This window comes from Ursus americanus, chromosome 5, assembly GCF_024610735.1.
Source record: "Ursus americanus isolate L20-20 chromosome 5, mUrsAme1.1.p, whole genome shotgun sequence".
NCBI classification, from domain to species: domain Eukaryota; kingdom Metazoa; phylum Chordata; class Mammalia; order Carnivora; family Ursidae; genus Ursus; species Ursus americanus.
In genome coordinates this window covers 34,735,835-34,756,320 of record NC_142131.1, presented here as the reverse complement: position 1 = coordinate 34,756,320, position 20,486 = coordinate 34,735,835, and the positions used below count along the sequence as shown (strand labels likewise).

Here is a 20,486-nt window from a genome sequence, read left to right as displayed (position 1 = left end):
TTACTTCTATTTCATTAAATAATGTGCTTGCTCCTACCTCGTTTTAGACATTATCTAGTCTTTCTGCTATAAAGTTTTACGCTTGTTCATTTACTAACATTTATGTTTAATTTTACAAAAAATGAATATTCTGTGTTCTTTCACCTATTGTATCTTGGACTTTTAAAGTATGTTTAGAGGTAAGTGGAATATTTTATTTCTTTTGAAATTTATAAAAAAATTAAATATCATTGATCTCTACCTCATCTTTTTAAAAAGATCATACTCAATTTATGTTTCTTCCATTTATTTAACCAATCCTCTATTGGGCCTTTTAGATTATTTCTCTTGCTGGCTGGCTGGCTGGCTGACTGCCAGCCCGCCTGCCAGCCCATCCCCCAGCCCACTCCCCCACCCCTCCATATGTAAATATTCTTTTTCAGTTTTTCAGAATCAACATTATTTCTGAAATCTTCTACATGGATACATGTAGATGTGGTTTATTTATGGTTATTGGTGATTAGATTCCATCATATAACTACACTAAAATTTGCACACTTAGTCTATTTTGTTATTTTTTATGTTTTCCTTTAATTTAGCCCTACAGCCATGACTATTCATGTGAGTTTCTTTAGAGAATATATCCATTTTTGAAACCAACTGTGAATTGTTGTTTTAGGAAATATACAGCATCAGCCTCACCACATATTGTCAGATTGCTCTTCAAAGTGGTTGGACTAATTTAACCTCCATCCACATTCTTACCATGTTTGTATTGTCAGATTTTACAACATTTGTCCCTTACCTGGATCAAAGTTGGTTTATGATTGTTTCAACTAATAGTTCTCTGAATACCAGTTAGATTGATCATCTTTTCTTAGATTTATTGGCTTTTAAGACTTTCTCCTACCAGTTTTTCTGTTAGGGTGCTTAAATTTTTTTCTTCCTATTGGTTAGTGGAATTCTTTATTATATTCTGGACATTGATCCTTTGTCAGAACTTTGCACGGCAGGTATCCTCTCCCCGTCTTTGGCTAGACTTTTAGTTTATATATGGTATCTTCTGGGGTGTAGAAATTTATAATTCTGTTCTGGTTTGGTTTATCCATTTTTTTCCTTTATGGGTTTCCTTTTTGTCTGCTTGCCTACCTCCAGTTTATTAAGGATTCTGTTTTCTAAAAATTTTGAATTATTGCTGTTCACATTTAGGTCTTTATTCCATCTGGAATTAATTTTTCTATTTTGTGTAATATGGAGATCCAGTATTTTTTTCCTTGCTGTCCCAGCATTATTGTTAGTCTGTCCTTTTCCTGGTGAGTTGTAATGCCAAGTTCTGCGTTTAGTTGTAATGCCAAGTTCCAGTATACACTTGGATCCATCGCTGGGCACACTGTTTTTGTCCATTGATTGATTTTTTTTTTCCATCTCTGCTCAGATACTATAGTGTATTTAATTACTACTGTCTTTCAAAAGCCTTGAAATCTGATAAGTTAAGCATACCTGTTTTTCTTCAAAATTATCTCAGCTACTTTATCTGCCAGTTGGGAAATTTCAAACAATCAGGGGAATTTGGTATGAACTAAGTTTTACATACTGCTATGGCATGATTATTAATTTTATTAAGTATGAAAATGGCATTTTGAATATGTAAGAAAATGTTCTTTTAGAGATGCCTACTTAAGTACATGGGGATGAAATGACATGAAATCTGAGGTTTGTTATAAAACATTTTAGCCAGCAGAAAAGGGAGGATGAATAATGAAGTTAAGTGTGGCAAAATATTGATAGTTGTTTAATCTGGGTGATGAAGTAGATGGCTTCGTGAAACTAATGTATTTTTATTGTGTTTACAAAATGTAAAAATTTTAAAAATTGTTCTTAGCACCTTACTTTTCCATGTGAAGTTTAGAATTGATTTGTCACTGTTCTTTAAAAAATGCTGTTGAGCTTTAGATTTGGTTGCATTGAACTTAAAGAAAATCGACATATTTATGATTACTGAGTCTTGCTATCCATGAATGTGTTGTTTATTCTCATTTTTAAGGATGTTTTAATATTGTTTTATTATTTAGTTTTGGAAAGCTTTGCACATCTTTTGTTAGATTTATTGCTGAATGCCTTATATTTTTTGGTGCTATACTAGTTTACCTTTAAGTAAAAAGTTGTGTTTATAGTATGTAGCTGGGGGATATGTATGTATTATATCTTTTAATCTATTTTTTTTATTTTACCTTTTATTTTACCTTTAAGTAAAAAGTTGTGTTTATAGTATGTAGCTGGGGGATATGTATGTATTATATCTTTTAATCTATTTTTTTTATTTTAATTCCAGCATAAAGTGTTACATCAATTTCAGGTGTACAGTACATTGATTCAGCAATTCTATACATAAGTCAGTGCTCATCATGATGTGTAGTCTTAATCCCCTTCACCTGTTTTCCCCATCCCCCCACCCACCTCCCCTCTGATAGCCATCTCTTCTCTATAGTTAACCGTTTCTTGGTTTGTCTCTTTTTTCTGTTAGTTTTGTTTCTTAAATTCCACATATGAATGAAATCATATGGTATTTGTCTTTCTCTTCACTTAGTGTTATACCCTCTAGATCCATCCATGTTGCAAATGTAAAGATTTTGTTCTTTTTTGTGGCTGAATAATATTCCTGTGTGTGTGTGTGTGTGTGTGTGTGTGTGTACATACACCACATACACCACATCTTTATCCATTTATCTACTGATGGACATTTGGTTGATTTCATAGTTTGGCTATTGTAAATAATGCTGCAATAAACATAGGTTGTATATATCTTTTTGAATTACTGTTTTTGTATTCTTTGGGTATATACCCAGTAGGGGAATTACTGGATCATATGGAAATTTTATTTTTAATTTTTTGAGGAACCTCCATACTGTTTCCCCCCTGGCTGCACCAGTTTGCATTTAGTTGGGAGATTTTATTTTTATTTATTTATTTTTTTAGAATTTATTTATTTATTTGACAGAGAGACAGCCAGTGAGAGAGGGAACACAAGCAGGGGGAGTGGGAGAGGAAGAAGCAGGCTTCCAGCGGAGCAGGGAGCCCGATGTGGGGCTCGATCCCAGGACCCTGGGATCATGCCCTGTGCCAAAGGCAGACACCTAATGACTGAGCTACCCAGGCGCCCAGAGCTGGGCGATATTTTTAAAGGTAGACTAGCTGTTTTTCCAGAAGTAATTGGTTTTTTGTTTTTTAGGGTTTTGTTTTGTTTTGTTTTTTGTATTTTTTATTACATGTAGTCATCGTATAAAGCAGTGAGTAAGAGACTGGTGTAAGCCTGAACCTATTAATGCAATTTGCTGGGCTTTTTTTGTTTTGTTTTGTTATGTGTATTAATAGTAACAACAGTTTAACCATATTTTGTACCCATCATAATCTGTAATTTTGCTTTTTGGATAATGTGTTCCCTAAGAACGTGTCATTGGGTATATTAAACATGTTATTTTATGTTTATGTCATATATTTCCTCCCAAGTAGGCTAACTTGAAGTGATTTTTTTTGTTGTTTATTAGTCAGTATGCCCTCAAGTTACTTTTCCACATTTAGTCTTGAAAAGGTAAAGAAGACATTTATTTTCTAAATTCCATTACTTGAATGTGATTCAAAAACTTAGGGGGCAAGGAATGATAGGTGCTTAGTCCTTTCTTATATTGTTAATTTTGTCTTTCAAATTCATGATTTCCACTCCCTTTTTGTTTACTGGCTACATATAAGTTGCTACGTGTTTTTGCTGTGTCTAAGTTTCTGAAGTGTTTATATGTTATGCAAAAAGTCTAAATAATTTAACACATTTTTAATGTGTTTGGGTTTTTTTCCCCCCTACCAGATAAAACTTGGACATAGATCAGAAGCTAAGGATGGTGAGTATTCAATATAATCTGACAGAACAGGAAAAGCTTTTATTCTCATTAAGGGAGTTAGCAAAGTATTAGAGTTATTGCAGGGTGCTAGAAAAGTAAACTCAGGATAGAGACAGGATATTTGTAGATTCACCATTCGGATGTTAAGAGTCCTATAATTCATCTAAGTCATCTGAGTAAATGTAAGGCAACAAGGTCATTAGTGGCTTGTCTTGCTGTCTTCATTACCCTTTAAGGTATTGTTGCAAACAGTTGTTTATTCTTTTTCTAAGATTCTAATTACTTTGAAAATTCAGGATACAACTTCATGGAAGTACAGAAAGCTCATACTGAAATAGATGAATGGAAGAAAACACGTTTTTACCCTTCCTCCATAGGTTTGTGCGTTAGTATCCTAAGTCTTGTTTAGTCATCAAGAACTAGTTTTTATAAAAAGGACCCATCTTCTATTTAACAGATAGTACCAGATCTTAATTTTAATTTTGAGTTCTATCCTTTGTATTGGGAAAGACATTGTATTAGCACTATTTTGCAATTAGCATCAAGAATCTGTTCCTAATATTCATAATGCAAGAAAGAGGAGGCTATTGACTTACTGCTTTAATGTTACACACTATTACATTGTTATTCCAGCAGTCTTCTCAAGTGATACAGTACGAAGTGAATACTTTTTTTCACCATTTATTATAGTCATTGTTAAGCCGTTTTAAAAATAAGGTAATATAAAAGAAAACCAGATGTCAAAAAAAATTGTCAAAATAACCCTTATTTTTCTGTAGAATATTCACTGCTATTTCTTGAAAGATTAACCTATGGCAAAAAATATGTTTGTAAGATTTGAGATGTCAGAATTTTCACATTTTGCTTTGCCTTTTCATATAGGTATAAATAGAACAGCCTTAAGAGAGATAAAATTATTACAGGAGCTAAGTCATCCAAATATAATTGGTGTGAGTATGATCTAAGTTGTTTTTGGGATTTGGGACCCTGTCATTTCTGAATGTGGTAGATGTTGATTGAAGGCTCAGCAAGATGAATTGTTTTAGGTGAACCTTGCAAAAAAGCTTTAAAGTTTATCAGGCTAATATGTATTTTCTATTCTAATTGATTCTTTAGGCAGTGTCTTTATTTTTGTTTTTATTATTTTTTATGATTTTGTTTATTTATTTTGACAGAGAGGGAGAGAGTGCACACAAGCAGGGGGAGGGGCAGAGGCAGAGGGAGAAGCAGAGTCACCGCTGAGCAGAAGGCCTGATGTGGGCCTCCATCCCGGGATCCTGCGGTCATGACCTGAGCCGAAGGCAGACGCTTAACCAACTGAGCCACCAAGATGTCCCTAGGCAGTGTCTTTAAAACTATTACAACTGATGAAATAAATTCAATATTGGCATATGGCCTCATTTTGTCAAAAATCATTTTGAAGCCCAGAGAGCCCTAGCATGCATAAGACCTTGAGTAAGCTCCCCTACAACTTGGTACCATAATTCCACTTCAAAGGGTTGTGGTAAGACTGCTTAATTGATTGAATGCATGTAAAGTACCTGGAAATAGAGCCTGGCACAGAGGGTGCATACAATGAATGATAGCTGCTACTGCTGTTTATAAGATTTTCTTAAATACAGAGCCTGGAATTGGAGACTGAGGTGAGGTTTTCATTAATTTATTTCTTATTTATAACTCTCAGATTTTTGGAGGTGAGCTTAAGTATTTAGTGACTTTTTATTTTTTTTATTTTTATTTTTTTAAAGATTTATTACAATTTGACAGAGAGAGACAGCCAGCGAGAGAGGGAGCACAAGCAGGGGGAGTGGGAGAGGAAGAAGCAGGCTCCCAGCGGAGGAGCCCGATGTGGGGCTCGATCCCATAACGCCAGGATCACGCCCTGAGCCAAAGGCAGACGCTTAACCGCTGTGCCACCCAGGCGCCCCTATTTAGTGACTTTTTAAATATAGTAAAGTTTAGGTGCACCTAGGTGGCTCAGTGCGTTAGGTGTCTGACTTTGGCTCAGGTCATGATCTTTTGAATCCTGGGATTGAGACCGCATTGGGCTCTCCGCTCAGCAGGGAGTCAGTTTCTCCCTCTCCCTCTGCCCCTCCCCCTGCTTGTGCCATTGTGTTCTCTGTCTGTCTCTCTCAAATAAATAAAATCTTTAAAAAAATAAAGTTTAGTATTTTAGGGCCTCAAATTACTAATTCCTAGCAAGAAAAAGGATAAATGTCAAATTTAATAAGATAATTCAAATTTAGCAGGGAATTATCGGCAGTCCACGTGCCTGTTTAAATTTTTAAAAATTACTTTAGTTGGTATAATATTTTCCAGTATTTTACAGAAAATCATATTTTTATTTATTTTTTAATTTTTTTGCAGCTCCTTGATGCTTTTGGACATAAATCTAATATTAGTCTTGTCTTTGATTTTATGGAAACTGATCTGGAGGTAAGATTAAGATTGCTAGAGGACTTTCTTTTCTCTTTTTATCAAAAGAGAACCCAAATCTTTATTTCCTACTTTTGAAGATGCTGTTAGTCAAAGGAATGTTTAATTTTGTTGAAATGTGAATGTACTCCTATGTGAAGGAGCTTCTGAATCATTTAGCCATATTCCCAGTGTTAGATACAGAGATTTGGATTTCAGAGCATTTCTATCTATCAAATTCCCTATACCTTATTGACATTATTTTTAGAGAAATTAGTATCAGGCCTTTGAGAATTTAGAGTTCGTTTTCCATGTTATCATAGAATATCCTCCATTTGAAAGCCAAGTTTTTAATTTTATTTTTGAGAAAATAAGATCTAATGCTTTTCCTTAATGTTAATCGAATCTCAGAAACTGACAATCCAAGGATATTGAACAATTGAAATTCTCAAACACTGCTGGTGAGAATACAAAATGGTGTAGCTAGTTTGGAAAATAGTTTGGCAGTTTCTTAAACAGTTAAATTCACAGCTAAAGAATGATCTGGCAATACCACTGCTAGGTATTTATCTAATAGAAACCAAAATATGTCTACACAGAAATCAGTTGGTAAACAGATATTCAGCTTTATTCATTATTACCTAAACTGGAAACAATCCAAATACCTTTCATTTACTGAATATATAAATAAACTGTGGTATAGCTGTAAAATGGAATACTGTTTGGGGATAAAAAGAAATGAACTGCTCATACATAAAACAGTATAGAGGAATCTCCAGTATATTGTGCTGAATGAAAGAACTCAGGCTCAAAAGGCTATATATTGTAAGATTCCATTTACATTATGTTCTGGAAAAGGCAAAACTAAAGAAACAGATCAGGTCAGTGGTGGCCAGGAGTGGGAGTGGAATGAAGTATTGTGTATAGAGGGGCCTGAGGCGATTGGGGTGGGGGTGGGAGTTAAAGAACTCTGTCTTGATTATGGTAGTGGTTACACAACTGGATGTCTTTGTTAAAACTCATGGTACTGTGCACTGAAAAGGGCATATTTTCCCTAAATCTGATTTCTTTCTTCCTTTCCTTCTTTCTTTCTTTCTTTCTTTCTTTCTTTCTTTCTTTCTTTCTTTCTTCCTTCCTTCCTTCCTTCCTTCCTTCCTTCCTTCCTTCCTTCCTTCCTTCTCTTTCTTTCTTTCTTTCTTTCTTTCTTTCTTTCTTTCTTTCTTTCTGTAAATGGGATTGTTCTCTTAATTTCTCTTACTGTTACTTCATTATTAGTATATAGAAATACAACAGATTTCTGTATATTGAGTTTGTATCTTGCATCCTTACTGAATTCATTGATGAGTTCTAGTAGTTTTTTGGTGGAGTCTTTAGGGTTTTCTATATATAATACCGCATTGTCCGCAGATAGTGAAAGTTCTTGCCAATTTGGATACCTTTTATCTAAATCTGATTTCTTAAAAAAAGAAAATGGGAACTTTTAGCTAATGTAACTTACAAGTTTAGGAATAAACTGGCTTTAAACACAGCTCTCAAATAATGCCATGAGAACTCAGTCTTGCACTTTAACTCAGCTCTAATTTCTTCTTTGTTGCCTTCGTTCATGGGCATAATTTCTCAGTATAGTGGCTCAGGCACCTCAGGTTATATCCTTTTAAGAGTATAATAATCTGTAAGGAAAGAAGGTGCTTTGTTCCCTTTGATTCTAGGAGAAGTACTTGCCTGTTTGATTAGCTTGGCTTGGATCACATGTCCATCCCTAAACCAATCTTCTGGACGGCAGGCTTCAGTGTGGTAGTTGGCTTGGCTATGCGTGGGTCATGTGTCTACCTCTAGAGCCCACAAGTAGTGGTCAGTCCTGTTTTAACCAGGTGGTTTCCCAAAGGAATGCTGAATGCTATTAACAGAAGGGGTTGTACATCCTGGGCAAGCAAAACAACAGATGTTCACTATGTTAATGCCTTTTAAACAAAGAAGTAGGAGAGAAAGCACGAGCAGAGATACTTTCCCTAACCACATAACTGGAAATTCTGACAGTGCTTCCTAAGGAGAGTTAGGCAGTGTTTCTTGAGATTTTCCTGTATGATGGATAAATTCATTTCATGTCCGTGTGTGATTTTATATGGTGTGAATTTGGAATAATTGTATATTATGTACTGGATTTACAGGTTATAATAAAGGATAATAGTCTTGTGCTGACACCATCACATATCAAAGCCTACATGTTGATGACTCTTCAAGGGTTAGAATATTTACATCAACATTGGATTCTACATAGGGTAAGGTTTTTAACCAAGTATGATTGAGTCTTTAAGTTTTAGTCAAGTTTTATATTGTCAGTTATTACATAAATGGTCTAAATATGTATATTGTTAAATTAAAAATAGAGCCGGGCCATTTTTTCCCACCTTCCTCTGGGTGTTCCCTTCAGTTGTTCCACCAGGTGGTGACATGAAGACTCTAAAATACTATGTGAAATTTAGAAATGGAAGAGACCCAGTTCTTCATTTTTTTCATAGGTGAAGAGCTAAGTTGTTACATCACCTGACCAAGGTTGTATATATTTTTTCAAGGTCAGTAGCTGGTAACTGACAGAGTATTAGAATCTATGTCTTTTAGCTTGAAGAATACTAAAATATTTTTAGAAAAACTATATTTCTAGTAACTCTAAAATTCTATGAAGTAATGAAATAAAGTTTTTCAAATGGTCGAGTCAGTGTTAGAAACATTCAACTATTGAAACAAGGCTGATAATCTCAATAGGTAGATGTTCTCTGTTTGGCACTCTATTTAGATAAATAGCTAAGAATATATAATTTATAGTCAGTAATTCTCATACCTTAAACTTGGAATCCCTTTTAGGTTATTGCTAATATCTTTTTAGTATAGATTTTGAGGAATATGTTCCTCATCCTCTCTAAATGCATAGTATTTTTATTTACTGAAGTTCATATGTATTACTGTTATTAAATAAATAGTGACTCTTTATTGAGTTCCTAATAATTACAGTAGGCTCTTTACAGAAGATGCTAAATTTAATCCTCACAGCAACCCTATGAAGTAGTAAATTGAAGCTCAGTGACCCAAGGTCCTAATCCAAGGTCTCACTAATTAATAAACCAATCTTATTTTGCTTTGGTAAGATTTTACATCAATGAAAAAAGTACTGATTATTGTTCAAATTTAGGGTTTTATCCTGTTTTTTACGAAGTTTAAAGTTAAGCCAACTGAATGTATCACTATGGTATTCTCTCCTACCTGCTTACTTGTTTATTTTTAAAACCTCCATGATACAGGATCTAAAACCAAACAACTTGTTGCTAGATGAAAATGGAGTTCTAAAATTGGCAGATTTTGGCCTGGCCAAATCATTTGGGAGCCCCAATAGAGCTTATACACATCAGGTTGTAACCAGGTAAGAATCACTTTAAAAACTGAAAGTTTATATTGTGCAGGTTTAGTTGGTTTTTAAATTTTTTTTAAGATTTTATTTGTTAGAGAGAGAGAGAGAGACAGAGCATGAGCAGGGGGGAGGAGGCAGAGGGAGAGGGAGATGCAGACTCCCTGCTGAGCAGGGAGCTCAATGTGGGGCTCGATCCCAAGACCTTGAGATCATGACCTGAGCTGAAGGCAGCCATTTAACTGATTGAGCCACCCAGGTATCCCTGTTTGTTTTTTTTAAAGTAAGCTCTATGTAGCCTAATGGGGGGCTTTAACTTAGGACCCTGAGATCAAGAGTCACATGCTGTACCAACTGAGCCAGCCAGACACCCCCTGAAAGGATTTAAAAGGAAGAAAATAGGAATTGGAGACAGTAAGAACAGACAGATTTCAAGATAACCGAGAATGTGCAGGTAGCTGTAAGAGGAAGTTGGGCCTGAAGAAGTTTTTCTTTTTTGTTACTTTGTTTTTTAGCTTATTTTTTAAGGCTGAAGAAATTATGGTATGTTTGAATGTTAGTGGGAAAAATCTAGTGAAGAAGAAAACATTGATGTAGGAGAAAGAAAATTTCAGTATCTTTGAAAATAGGCAAGAGAGCATGGTACTTGGTGCCCCAAGTTGACATATTGGCATTAAAACAGTCCAGAACAGTTCATCTGTAGTTACAGATTGGAAAGGCAGATTGTGTGAATACAAATAACTATAGGTGAGTCCATGGAAATTTTTTTTCTTTTTCCTTTCTTTCTTTCTTTCTTTTTTTTTTTTCTTTCATTACTTGAATTTTTTTCAGTGAAGTTGGAAGTAAGGTCATTGGCTTAGAGGAAGGATGGTGTTGAGAGTTTCAGGAGAGAGAAGATGTTAGTCGTCTAACACTGGGAGAGTAAATAGACCAAGCACGTGTATAATTTCCAGTATGGAACTGCTTGTTTTTTTAAGATTATTTATTTATTTAATCGTGAGAGAGAGAAGCAGAGGGGAAAGCAGGCTCCCCACTCAGCAGGGAGCCCGAAGCTGAACTCAATCCTAGGACCCTGGGATCATTACCCAAGCCAAAGGCAGATGCTTAACTGACTGAGCCACCCAGGCGTCCTGGAACTGCTTGGTTTTATAGCCAGTTTTTCTTGAGTTAATATATCTGTAAAAGTTAATTTCATCAGTGGGATGATGTTTGCTAAGGAGTTTTCTCCAAGAAATACTTCAGTAATTCCATTTTAAAATTTCATTATTTCTTTTTGTTCTTCAGGTGGTATCGGGCCCCCGAGTTACTCTTTGGAGCTAGAATGTATGGCGTAGGTGTGGACATGTGGGCTGTTGGCTGTATATTAGCAGAGCTGCTTCTAAGGGTAAGTCTAGGATTGATGTATACGCTGCAATATTGTAATAGCTGTTTGTTTGTATAACTTGTATAAGAATTATCTTCCCATAGATAATTCTCAGAGAGGAGCACCATTCTTCCAAAAAAAGCCAACAAACAGACCATTTAAAAAAAAAAAAAGCCACCTCATACAGTGCAACCTTTTTGTTAATGTTGATGTGAGATGAGAAGACTTCTCATTGAGGACAATAAAGATTTTATTACAGATCATTTCTATAATCTGAAATATAACTATAATAAAACTCATCAAGCTGTAATATTGTAACATCTCTGCTGCAACTAAAAGTGTTAGGATGCACTTTTGTAGTCCTGGGACTTTTTTTCTTTGGGGCTATTAAAAATTACACTTTAGGAGATGTGTAAAATGGGCCACTACAGCTGCACTCTCAGCAGAGTGTGTGTAAGATTGTTTTAGTTCTGTTCAAACTAAGCAGATGTGGTGGTCCTGTAGCATTTCTCTGGACTCAAACTATTTTAAAATAAAACATCGTCTTGCTACCCTCACTGGAGAGAAAGATGGTGCATTAGAAACTTTTCTTGAGCTATAAAGTTTAGTTTAGCCTTTCTTTTTTTTTTTTTTTTTTTAAGATTTTTTATTTATTTATTCGACAGAGATAGAGACAGCCTGCGAGAGAGGGAACACAGGGGGAGTGGGAGAGGAAGAAGCAGTCTCATGGCGGAGGAGCCTGATGTGAGGCTCGATCCCAGAACACTGGGATCACGCCCTGAGCCGAAGGCAGACGCTTAACCGCTGTGCCACCCAGGCGCCCCTAGTTTAGCCTTTCTGAATGATGAAGGCAAAGGAATATTGGGGAATCCTTCTGAAGCTGAGAGTTTTTTCCTCCCTACTTTCTGGTTTCCAACCCCTACTCTTTTCCTCATGTGATATGTATTTGAAGAAATGTGAACCCTGGACACAAAAATACAGCTTTTTAGTTCTTGAACCCAGAAACTAGCTTCTGTATGCCACAAAGAAAAATTACCTTCTCAAACACTTTTTTTAGTTTGGTGTGAGTTCTATGCATCATTTGGAGAAGCTCGCTCCTCTGGGTGCTTGCAAAAGAGACATTCACACATTTTAGATTTGAAGATGAATAGTAATCTGTGTGCTAGTGATGGGTCCTGTGGATCGGCTGGCATGACAGTTCCGCTACTCACAAAAACAGAGTTCGCATTTGAGAATCTGTCAGCTCCCCAAAACACAGTTCATTCATTACCAAGGTAAAACCATAGCCCCTAATGTTAAGATTTATCATTCCATAGATAAAGTAAGTGGAGAGAGACAGAAATTAAGAATGAGCAGGTTAGAGGGGCACCTTAGTGTCTCAGTCAGTTAAGTGTCTTGATTTTGGCTCAGGTCATTATCTCAAGGTTGTGTGGAGCTGCTTGGGATTCTCTCTCTCCCTCTACCCCTCCCCACCCTTACCCCACTGGTCGGTTGGTCTTTCTTTCTTTCTATGTTTTATTTGAGAGAGAGAGAGTACTCAAAGAGTAGGAGCAGGGGTGAGGGGCAGAGGGAGAGGGAGATGCAGACTCCCTGCTGAGCAGGAAGCCTGATGTGGGACTTGATCCCAGGACTCTAGGATCATGACCTGAGTTGAAGGCAGATGCTTAACCGACTGACCCATCCAGGCACCCAAGTAATAATTAAAGATTTTTGAAATGGCAGGGCAAAAACTCCCCCCCCCACGCTTATAAATTATCTCAAAAAAGATGTATAAATGCCATCTTTGAAACTAGGAGTTGTCCATAATACTATGCCAGAAAATATAAAACCAGAAATGAAGGCAGCTTAAATTTTACAGAAAAAGATGCCAACTAGAGGCAGTTTTGGGTTGGCAGACAGAATCCTAAAGTTGCTTAGTTATTGAGAAGCACCTGTGGTCATTGATGACAATGTTGAGGTATAGGACTAAAAACTGGGGTTGATTAAAAAAAAATTATATATGTGCGATTAATACCAGGGTCCCTCTACACAGCCAGCACTTCCCTTTGTCCGACTATACTTCCACCTAATTTATACCTCCACTAGAGACAGGTTCTGTAAAGAAATTGAAACATAAATTTCCAGACAGCCATCCTTAGACACAGGGGAGGATGTGGGTGAGTTGCTAGGGTGAAAACATGTAAGTTACATCAAAGTCCGTATACTGAAAGTAAAACCTTCAATTTAGTTCCCTGCTCACTTCCCAGAACCCTGGTAGCTTTTGTAATAAGCTGTAGTAACTCTTTAACCCAGGCAAAAGATTAGAGGACCCTTTACTGGAAGAACTGAATGACCCCAGAGAAGGGACCCACAGATAACTGGCATTAAACTCCCCACCCAATCTTTCTAGAGAAAGCCGATGAGTTCTAATCATTGTTTTTAGTACCTTACCCTTGAATATGAATGGTTAGTCAGTGATTACCATATAGTTATCACAGATTTCCAGATATTTAATGAAGGCTTGCAGCATGTGGGAATTATCAGGTAATTGGTAGGATCATTAGGTATTGGACACCTGGGTGGCTCAGTTGGTTAAGCGTCTGCCTTCGACTCAGGTCGTGATCCCAGGGTCCTGGGATCAATTTCTTCATGGGTTCCTTGTCATTTGGGAGCTTGCTTTTCCCTCTGCCTGCTGCTCCCCCTGCTTGTGCCCTCTCTCTCTCTCTTCCTCTCTCTGAAATAAATAAATCTTAAAAAAAAAAAAAGATATTTGATGAAAGCATTCATAGGAAAGACTGACTAAAAAAGAAACTTGGGTGGGGGGGGCCTGGGTGGGTCAGTTGATTAAGTGTCTGCCTTTGACTCAGGTTGTGATCCCAGGGTCCTGGGATCAAGTCCCGCTTGGGCTCCCTACTCAGCGGGCCATCTGCTTCTTCTTCTCCCTCTGCCCCTCTCCCTGCTTATGCTCTCTCTCTCACTTGCTCACTCTCAAATAAATAAAATCCTTTAAAAAATAATTAAGAAAAATAAAAAAGAAACGGGAAAAAGACAGGTAGCAGAAGAAGATTAACCCTCCACCTCCACCACACCTTCAGAGAACTAAGAGTGTACTGCATCTGTAAAGCAAGAATGTGATGCTCCATTACTAAAGGAACAGTCAAAGAATAAGGGGTACTTGAAAATTTTCACATAGGGCAACTGAAAGCAAATAGAAACAGTGGAAGGATTGGAAAAGTAAGCTAAAGAATTCTTTCATCAAGTAAGACCAAAAAATAAAACTAGCACATTGATCCAGGATCGATCCTAGAATGTAACAAAAAAGAAAAAAGAAAATGTAGGATAGGAAATTCACAAGAAAATAGCCTAACATTGGTGGATGTGAATTGACTTAAAGTGCCAAAAAGACTGCACAGTGGAATGAAAAAAGACCATGCCAAGGCATATTGTGAAATTTCAGAGTATCAGAGTATAAGAAAAATACTTTATGGGGCCCCTGGGTGGCACAGCGGTTAAGCGTCTGCCTTCGGCTCAGGGCTTGATCCCAGTGTTGTGGGATCGAGCCCCGCATCAGGCTCCTCCGCTATGAGCCTGCTTCTTCCTCTCCCACTCCCCCTGCTTGTGTTCCCTCTCTCACTGGCTGTCTCTATCTCTGTCAAATGAATAAATAAAATCTTAAAAAAAAAAAAAAAGAAAGAAAAATACTTTATTTTCACAGAGAGGAAAAACAGAGAGCGCTTACATAGGAGCCATAATGAAGGATTAGGGAAAAGAATGGCATCAGACTTCTCAACAGCAGCACTGAAATCTGGAATACAATAGAAAACATTGTGAGGGAAAATAATTTCCAACCTAGAGTTTTGTGCCCATTTGTTTTTTTTTTTTTTTAAAGATTTTATTTATGAAGATGAAAACATCTTCTGGCAGATGCCCCTTTAGTTGTACTACCAGCATTCCCCACGTCCACCCTAGGGGAGAGCAAGAACTGTCTTGTTCACTTCTTTTTTTTTTTTTTTTTTTAAAGTATGCTCCTCGCCCAGTGTGGAGCCCAATGGGTGCTTGAACTCTCAACCCTGAGATCAAGACCTGAGCTGAGATCAAGAGTTGGACACTCAGCTGACTGAGCCACCCAAGTATTCTTGTCCTGTTGCCTTCTTTAAATGCCTAGGGTTTAATTAATTAATGCAGTACCTATCACATGGTGTTTATTAAAGATCTGTGGAGTGAATTAAGTGGGAAGCATGGTGCTCTTTATTTGGTTAGCACTGATAGGGTCTAGTGCCACATCTAGTATACCTCAGACTATGTTTTGATTTTTGTTACAGTTCAGTTTTTTTAGTAAATTTATAGTATTGTATGTATAACTATTATGAACCACCTTGAAATATCCGCATCTCACTCTCTTTCAGGTTCCTTTTTTGCCAGGAGATTCAGACCTTGATCAACTAACAAGAATATTTGAAACTTTGGGCACACCAACTGAGGAACAGTGGCCTGTAAGCCTTCATACATGTTCTTTGAAATTTGATTAGGATTCTTTATGTTGCTGTAATGTAGGTATTACTTTAAGAAATGTATTCATTGTCTTAATTTACTAGTAGTATATACTCTGAAAAATTTATATGAAATAGAAAGTTAAAATTGTGGTATACTGTCCAGCCTCATTTGTACATGTTGCCCTTTCTCCATCCCAGTAATTCCCATCCCAGGGTTAATCACTGTCAGTTTGGTGGAAAGTCTTGCTATGAGGATATATAAACAAGCGCATAAACGTAGCGTTGCATTTTCTGTCTTTTCTTTAATAGAAATGGTATCATACCATGTAATTTTTTTGCAGCTAACTTGCTCTTTTTATTTAATATTTATTACTGATCTTTTTAACAGCTGCATGATACTTCATTCGATGGGTATTTCATGTTTATCAGCATCTTGGTGGATTTAGGGTGTACTTATAGAATTTTCACCAACAGTTAAGCTGTCTCAGTACCATGAATATTTTTAACCTGTGACATTGTCTGAAAAAAAGAAATTTTAAATCTTGGGTAAAATTTACACCAATTTAAGTTGCTAAATTTTATGTATTATAGTTCAGTAAGATGAACTCACTTGTTTGTTCTTAAAGATTTTATTTATTTGAGAGACAGAGCACAAGCAGGGGGTAGAGGGCTGGGGGTAGGGACAGAGAGAGAGGGAGAAGCAGATTCCTTGCTGTGCAGAGAGCCCTATGCGGGACTCAATCCCAGGATCCTGAGATCATGACCTGAGCCAAAGGCAGACACTTAACTGAGCCACCCACGCACACCTCACTTGTTTATTCTTAAATTAAAATAGTAAACTTTAGATTTTCCTTCCTAATACAACCCCATCTCCTGAGAATAAATACTGGAAAAGAGAAATTTTAATCAGACTCTACCTTCTGATTGAAACTGTGGTAAAATTATCTGAAGCTGAAATTAAGTGTAAGAAGTTTCTTTTGTGCTATTACTTCAACTTTCTAATTGAAAGTTTGCTATATATGCGAATTGTAAAACATGCCTTCATGGCTATCATTTATTAAATGCATTCTGTGCCATTAATGAGAGGCTTTTCATAAATCATATTTTATTCTCCCAGCAATCCTTTGAAGTAAATACTGTTAGTCCCAGTTTATACATGAGACAACTGAGATTTAGTGAGGTTAAGTAACTTACTTAAGGCCACACAGCATCAGAGCTAGGACTGCAGTGTGGATCTGCTGACTCCATAGGCATGTTTATGATATTATTCTGTACTTTTCTCTTGGACATGATTTTCTTTCTTTTTTTTTTTTTAAGATTTTATTTATTTATGTGACAGAGAGACAGCCAGCGAGAGAGGGAACACAGCAGGGGAGTGGGAGAGGAAGAAGCAGGCTCCCAGCGGAGGAGCCCGATGTGGGGCTCGATCCCAGGACCCTGGGATCACGCCCCGAGCGGAAGGCAGATGCTCAACAACTGCGCTACCCAGGCGCCCCGGACATGATTTTCTGAATAGCAATTGCTTAGTGATGTTTTCATGGATTTTTTAAAATTAAACTTCTTTTGAGATTATTGTAGGTTTATGTGCAGTTTTAAGAAATAATTGAGATATTCCTTGAAACTTTTACCCAGCTTCCTGCAAAGTTAGTACAGTATCACAACCAGCGTGCTAACGTTGACAGGATTAATACAGAGAGGGGCGCCTGTGTGGTTCAGTCGGTTAAGTGTCTGCCTTTGGCTCAGGTCATGACCCCAGGGTCCTGGGACCAAGTCAAGTGTCGGGCCCCCTCCTCTGTAGGGAGTCTGCTTCTCCCTCTGCAGCTCTCCCTGCTTGTGTGCTCACTCGCTCTCTTTCTCTCTGTCAAATAAGTAAATAAAAAATATATATAAAAAAAGGATTAGTACACAGGACATCACCAGAAAGATCTCTTATGTTGCCCTTGCCCTTTTATAGCCACACCTACTTTCCTTCCACTTCCTCTCCTTTCTGAATCCCTGGCAATTACGAATCTGTTCATTTCTGTAACTTTGTCATTTCAAGAATATTATAAATAGAATCACATACTATCTAACCTTGTGGGATTGACTTTTTCACACTCAGCATAATTCTCTGAAGATTCATCCAGGTTGTATATATCACTAATTTGTTCCTTTTTATTGCTGGGTGGTATGAATGTACCAGAGTGTGTTTAGCCATTCACTGATTGAAGGACATCTTCGTTGTTTCCATTTTGGGGCTTTTACAAATAAAGCTCCTATAAACTTTCATGTATAGTTTTTTTTGGGAAAAGAATAAGCCTTTATTTCGGTGGGAAAATGCCCAGAACAGTCCTGAGTCCTTTGGTAGTTGTGTAGTTAATTTAAGACACTGCCGGTCTGTTTTCCAGCTGGCTGTACCATTTTATATTCTTACCACCCATATATGAGTAATCCATTTTCTCTGCATCATCTCTAGCATTTTGTGTTGTCACTTTTTTATTTTTAAGCATTGTGATGGTTGTGTAGTGACAGTTCATTGTTAATTTTAATTTTCACTTCCCTAATAACTGATGGTATTGAATGCCTTTTCTTGTGCTTACTGGCCATCTATATATCTTTAGTTAAAATCTCTTCATGTCTTTTTCCCATTTTTTATAAATGCATTTTATTTTATTGTTTTTTTTAAGTAATCTCTATACCCAACATGGGGCTCGGACTTATCACCCTGAGATCAAGAGTCACATTGTCTACTGACTGAGCCAGCCAGGTGCCCTCCTCATTTTGTAATTGGATTTTTTGGATTTTAATTTTGATAAAGTCTATTTTATCAGCTTTTCCATAGGTCAGTTTTTCCAGGGTCTTTTTTTTTCTTTTTCTTTTTTTTTTTTTTTTGGCCTATGTCCAATTACTTTAGCACCATTTGTTGAAAAGACTGTCTTTCCATTGAACTGCTTTGCACTATTGTCAGATCATTTGGTCAGATTCAGTGGCCATCCAGGGCACTGGACTTTCCATCTTGAAACCATGGCCCGGTTTGTTCGTAATCTTGTGGAGAAGGCCTGGTACTGTGAACCCTGCTGTGACTCACTTCAAAACCTTGATTGGCCACATTTTGGCACTATGGCAAGGTTGAGCTGGTTCCTCTAACCCCTGCTGAGATTCTTATACCTATTCAGAGCTTGAAAAAAATAGTCAAGACTGCTCAAACTGGTAGTGTCAAATACCTCACAGTTAAGGAAGCTCTGCTGAATGTTTTAGTGGCCACTTAGGTGTGGATGTGGTTTTATGTCCATGAGATCATAGACAAGTGAAGCATCATTGGCTATAATGTTTGGAGACCAATCTCCCTCCCCCCCCAGACTTATTTATTTATTTATTTATTTATTTATTTATTTATTTATTTAAGAGAGAGATAAAAAGGGAACGGGGAGGGACAGAGGGAGGAGGAGAAAAGTAGGCTCCCTGCTGAGTGTGGAGCCCAACGAAGTAGGGCTTTGTCTCATGATCCTGAGATCATGACCTGAGTGGAAATCAAGAGTCAGATGCTTAACCTACTGAGCCATCCAGGCGCCCCACCGGTACCACAGTCTTAATTAAAGTAGCTACATATGAAGTCTTGAAATCAGGTAGACTGATTCTTCCACTTTTGTTGCTTTTCAAAGTTGTTTTAGCTGATGTAATTCCTTTGCCTTTCAGTATACATTTTAGAATAATCTGTATAATAATTTTGTCAGAATTTTGGTAAGAATTGCATTACAGAGTTGAATCTTCAAATCCTTGAACAAGACAGGTTTCACCCTTTATTTAGAGCTTTGATTTATTTCACATAGTTGTGTAGAATTTTTTTTTAAGATTTTATTTTTAAGTAATCTCTACACCCAATGTGGGGCTCACACTTAGAACCCTGAGATCAAGAGTTGCACACTCCACTGACTAAACCAGCCACGTGCCCTAGCTGTGTAGCTTTTAGGGTATGTGTCCTACACGTTTTATTAGATTTTCACTTTTTTTTTTTTTTTTTTTTAGAGAGAGGGAAGGAGAGAAAGAGCGTGTGTGTGTAGGGGAAGGGGCAGGGGGAGAGAGAGAAAGAGAGAATCGTAAATGGGCTCTACTCCCAGTGAGGAACCTGATGCAGGGCTTGAGCTCATGACCCTGAGATCATGACCTGAGCCAAAATAAATAGTTGGATGCTTAACCAACTGGACTACCCAGGTGCCCCTATTTTTTTTTCTTTTGAGTTATTCTGAATGGCATTTTTAATTTCAGTATCCACATGTTTGTTATAGTATATAGAACCACAGTTGATTTTTGTGTGTTTTTCCTATACCATGTAACCTTGTTCTGCTCAGTAGTTGTAGGAGTTTTAAAATAGATTTCTTGGAATTTTCTATATAGATCATTACATCCTCCATTTGACAATTTTAGTTCTTCATTCTTTCAATCCTTAAGTTTGAATTATAAATATTTTTACAGGACATGTGTAGTCTTCCGGATTTCGTGACATTTAAGAGTTTTCCTGGAATCCCGTTACAACACATCTTCATTGCAGCAGGAGACGACTTGCTAGATCTCATACAAGGCTTATTCTTATTTAACCCATGCACTCGAATTACAGCAACACAGGTATTTTAGCATATCTTTCTTATATTAGGAAATATGAGGATAATCTTAATTCCGGCATAGATAAAATAAAAGTAGAATTTCTTAAGATTTTCTGCCATTCTTTAACTACCGTAAAGATGTGTTTTTGTTTTAAGGAATAACAAATTTTATCTTGTCCCTAAGCTACAAGCTGTTCAGACTTGTATTAAATTACATCATGCACATAGAACAATAGGAGAATTTACTTTTGTTAACATATAAATACATATTTATTAGTTTACCTAGAGAAGAAAAAATAAGGGTTCTGTACGTGTTAAGATAATGATATTTCAATTAGGTTTGTGCTAAGCCTAATGCCAAAAGTGTTTTGGTTTTTTCCCCAT

At 36.9% G+C, this 20,486-nt stretch overlaps 1 protein-coding gene and 1 pseudogene across 5 annotated transcripts in view; both read left to right on the top strand.

Moving 5' to 3' along the window:
• CDK7 (cyclin dependent kinase 7) overlaps positions 1-20,486 on the top strand; it is a 48,296-nt gene that overhangs the window by 2,758 nt on the left and 25,052 nt on the right. For 4 of the 5 annotated variants that reach the window (XM_045809812.2, XM_045809815.2, XM_045809814.2 and 1 more), the window contains exons 3-10: positions 3,839-3,872; positions 4,755-4,822; positions 6,240-6,308; positions 8,456-8,566; positions 9,584-9,702; positions 10,972-11,071; positions 15,436-15,522; positions 19,975-20,124. In XM_045809812.2, coding sequence (XP_045665768.1) covers positions 3,839-3,872; positions 4,755-4,822; positions 6,240-6,308; positions 8,456-8,566; positions 9,584-9,702; positions 10,972-11,071; positions 15,436-15,522; positions 19,975-20,124 — 738 coding nt within the window. The remainder of the gene's footprint in view (positions 1-3,838; positions 3,873-4,754; positions 4,823-6,239; positions 6,309-8,455; positions 8,567-9,583; positions 9,703-10,971; positions 11,072-15,435; positions 15,523-19,974; positions 20,125-20,486) is intronic. The other variant, XM_087862100.1, reaches the window with a different exon arrangement.
• LOC148110073 (ATP synthase F(0) complex subunit g, mitochondrial pseudogene) lies at positions 15,532-19,938 on the top strand (annotated as a pseudogene).